Source organism: Coregonus lavaretus, assembly GCF_964263955.1.
Source record: "Coregonus lavaretus genome assembly, contig: HAP1_SCAFFOLD_9435, whole genome shotgun sequence".
NCBI classification, from domain to species: domain Eukaryota; kingdom Metazoa; phylum Chordata; class Actinopteri; order Salmoniformes; family Salmonidae; genus Coregonus; species Coregonus lavaretus.
In genome coordinates this window covers 1-3,895 of record NW_028157416.1, presented here as the reverse complement: position 1 = coordinate 3,895, position 3,895 = coordinate 1, and the positions used below count along the sequence as shown (strand labels likewise).

The 3,895-nt window shown below is 46.6% G+C and overlaps 1 protein-coding gene across 1 annotated transcript; it reads right to left on the bottom strand.

The window, feature by feature from the left end:
- Positions 1–1,857: 1,857 nt before the first annotated feature.
- Positions 1,858–3,233, bottom strand: LOC311125453 (SH3 domain-binding protein 5-like; the record flags this gene model as incomplete). The annotated part of the gene is made up of 2 exons (XM_084199504.1): positions 1,858–2,586; positions 3,009–3,233. 2 exons carry the CDS (start codon positions 3,231–3,233, stop codon positions 1,900–1,902), a joined length of 912 nt encoding a protein of 303 aa, XP_084055630.1. The 3' UTR covers positions 1,858–1,899.
- Between the last annotated feature and the right edge of the window lie 662 nt (positions 3,234–3,895).

The window sequence follows — 3,895 nt, the reverse complement described above, 5'->3', positions numbered from 1 at the left end:
AGGTTAAGAGAAGGGAACAGCCAGGTAACAAGGGTGAACTGAAAGATTGGGTGGGTGAAGGGGTAAGGAGTGTAAAAAGGGAAAAACAAAAACGCCACAAGTATTCATGTGCAAAATTTAACCAGTCAAAAGATTCAAATAAATGGCACAGGTTTGCACGAAACAAAACAACATTAAAAGTATGTACATTAACAGTAAATACCATATCCTTCTTCCCTCACCGTCATCCCTCCCTCTCCCTCCCTCTCTGTGTCTCTGGTGTAGTGATCTAGTGTCACTGTCTGGTGACATCAATAATTTCAAGGTAAGGTGCCTGTCAACAGGTACAAAATGAACAAGTGAAGAAACTGGTCACATGACCCCAGGAAGTGAAAACCCTTCCTACAAAAATAATGTTGCCTTCTACAATAACCAGGTGTTACACTAAAATACAATTTAGTGGTGTTAAGTGCAGGTGAAATGCAAGTAGATTTTTCAACAATGTTAACTATGGTAAAACACTGGTCAAGTATTTCAATCTAAAACAATTTTTAAAAACTTCACTAAATAGTCTAACTATTCAAGGAAGACAGTTAAGAAATTAAATAATTCACGGTTAGAATTCCTTGATTACAAAAAATGTCATCAAAGACATTAGGGGTTATTTGCGTGTTAAATGTGAGGTCCAAAGGCACTTAAAATACATTTGAGTAAAATAAAAATCGTATTTTAGATGTTAATCAAACTGTCCTTTATGGCTTACGCGATCCTAAAGGAGTTTATTAGAACCATTTCCCACCATGCAGTGTAACATCTTGAATGAGTCCCAAATGGCACCCTATTCCCTATATACTGCACTACTTTTGACCAGAACCCTATGAGCCCTTGTCAAAAGTAGTGCACTACATATGGAATAGAGTGCCATTTTAGATGTAGATCTTTGTGTGAGATCAGGCTAGCGGACACAATGTCTTCCTGACAGAAAGCAGGGATTGTGAAAGGTCAGAGAGAAAAGCGCTGTGGAAGTGTTAGGTCAATGTGAGTGACAGAGACATTCTCTACAGTCTGGCGTCTGAGGTTTGTTGGCCCTCTAGGTGCTGGGAACATTTCCAGAACATTCTACTGGGGTAAAAAAAAACAATAAAAACAGGTCTAGTAACAAATTAAAATGTTTTAAGGTGTTTAAAATACGATAATCATATCATTTTTGTATTTCTTTTTTTTCATTCCAAGGACGAGGGAAAACCAAATTCTGTGGTTAATTCAATCAATATGGAAAAAGCAAAAAGGCGTTCATTCAGGGACTAATGTCAATACAAAAATAGCATTCATAAAATAAGCTTCGCTGCTTAAACGTTCAGTAGTTGCATGTGAAATGGTCAGTAGAGTTAAGAGTATGCTCTATTTTATGTTATGTCTCTGTATCTACATACAAGCACTGTGTTTAGACTAGCTTTGCCTCAGTGGATTTGTCATGCGTTGTAGTCTCTGTCACGGCTATCTTACTGTGTTGAACAATAAACAGATCAGAGTGTGGAAACTACAAGTCCCACAGGGACCTAGTGAATCACCTAACACTTCCCCTTCTCTCTCGCTCTCGGTCACTCTCACATTGTTATTCATTCATGTGTGCATGATGTACCAGCCACCCTCCTTCCTGCTACTCCCTTCTGCAGTGTCACAATGATGCAGGCTCTGTGCCAAATGGTGCCCTATTCCCTATGGGCCCAGGTCAAAAGTAGTGGACTATATAGGAAATAGGGTGCGATTTGGGACTCAGCCTCGGTTTCAATCAGTGTTCTACATTTCAATACCTCAAACAGAACTTCGACAACCTCTTTTCTTTTCTCCCTCTGATTTCATTCCTTTATCTGATCCTTCCATCACTCATCACTCCTCCAGTCCGTTCTTCTTCTGGTCTCACAAACTCACACTTCTGTGGTGCTGCTTGACAAAGCTCTCCTGTCTCTCTCTCCCGATCGCCCCCCTCACCTCCTCCAATCTATCCTGCCTTGGAGTGGGGATGACCTCCTCCCTGACCTCCCCCACAACTCTCTCCTCTGCCCTGGGGTTCCTGTCTCGGTCTCTGTTCCTAGCTATCAGTGACCGGTCCCTCTCCCTCTCCCAGTCCTCTCCCATCAGGCTGCTCACATCACTCAGGTCCCCCAGGTGCTCCACCGAGTCACACTTCTCCAGGTCCGAGGCGAAGGTCTGGAGGCTGATGACAGACATGGAGTCTGACCCTGCCTCACCCCTCTCCCTGTGACCCCAGCCCTGCTCCCTGTGTCTCTCCACCCACTGCCTGGTCTGCTCTCCATCAGCCCAGTCGTTCTCCTCCAACCCTCCTCCTCCTCCTCCTCCTCCTCCTCCTCCTCCCCCACAGGCTCCTCCAACCTGAACCCTGACCGCAGCTTTGACCTCAGCCTCCGCCCCCACTGGGGAGCTCCGCCCACCGCAGGCTACGGGGCGGGCCCTGGTGGCTCGGACACGCCCCCGCTGGGTGTGGATCTGCTCGCTGATTTGCTCCAGGTTGCGCAGGGCGACGGAGTAGCGCATTTTTTCCCTTGCAACGCGTTCTTCCAGCTGCACCACCTTCCCCTTGTGCTCCTGTCAGGAAATAAAGTTGAAGTAACAGGATTTGTACCCCCGAAATGTTTACTGTGTTTTTAGATTTGATTGAACAATTGTTCTCGGGTGAGCCGCTCGTCAAAATCTTGAAAAAAAAAAAATAATAATCTGAGCAGCGCTGCTTATGCCCTGGTTTCGTTGAAATTAATGGGGGCGTCTCACGCTTGTCAAAACTAGCAGGTCATGTGTTGCTGAAAACATGGTAGATCAGAAAGAGACTGGTCGTAGCACCAAACCACGAGGGACACCGCAGCTTAATGTGGACACGTTGCTGAAACATGACACTGGCAGACAGTACATTTTAACTGTTTCAGACTATCCTACAGTGAGCACAACCATGAACTCATTTAGAGAGAGGGTCCTGCCCCATGGGTCATTCTGTCTGGGACATGGCTACTCACCTCTAGTAGGCGGTTGAACTGAGCCTTGAGCTCAAAGTAAGGTTTGGACTTGACGATGAACCTCTTCAGGGATTTCTGGAGGGTCTGAACGCGTTGCTCTGCCTCCTGGCACATCTGAGTGACCCGCTGGTGCTCCCGCTCACCCCACAGCCGCTCCTCCTCTGCCTCGTTCACCTGGGGAACACACACACCCACACACACACCTCCAGCAGCCGTCGGGGTCATGCCCTCGGACATCAACCCACCCTGAGCCAGCCTCCCTCTGTAGGCGCCTCTTTCCCCATCAAATCACCAGCATCAACACACTGGCACTTTTACAAGGAGAAAATCAACCAAGAGTAGGATTACCTTATTTCACCTCACGTCACTCACACCAACCCTCTGAGAGGCACAAAGCATTATTAAGCCATCAGCAACACTATCAACCGTTAGGTTGACGCGTGGGGATGATGATACCTGAGTGAGATCTTTGACTTGTCCCTCTCTTCAATCTCATATATACACACACACACACACACACGTTAAAGTGCACTGTGGCTCACTTGAGTCACTTCCATAGCAGAATAGAAATGCGGGGAACGCCATTCCAATGAGAATGAGGACGGCCAACCTTGATCTTTATAAGATTACTGGTCCACGTTAATGATCATTGATTAAGCACAGAGAGTGCCCGTCCCCCTACGCCACGCTGGCCGTCTCAGGCTACATACTAAACAGCTGCTGTGGTCACCTGACACCCTTAGACCTCCACTCCAGACGGATGAGGAGGCTTAACAATTCACATTGGACCCGATTCAAGTACAATCTCGTGGATGAAGAGATTGATAGTTCTCACAGGACCCCCTCCACTAGCATTCACTGTCTACCACAGATATAGCTTTAGCCAC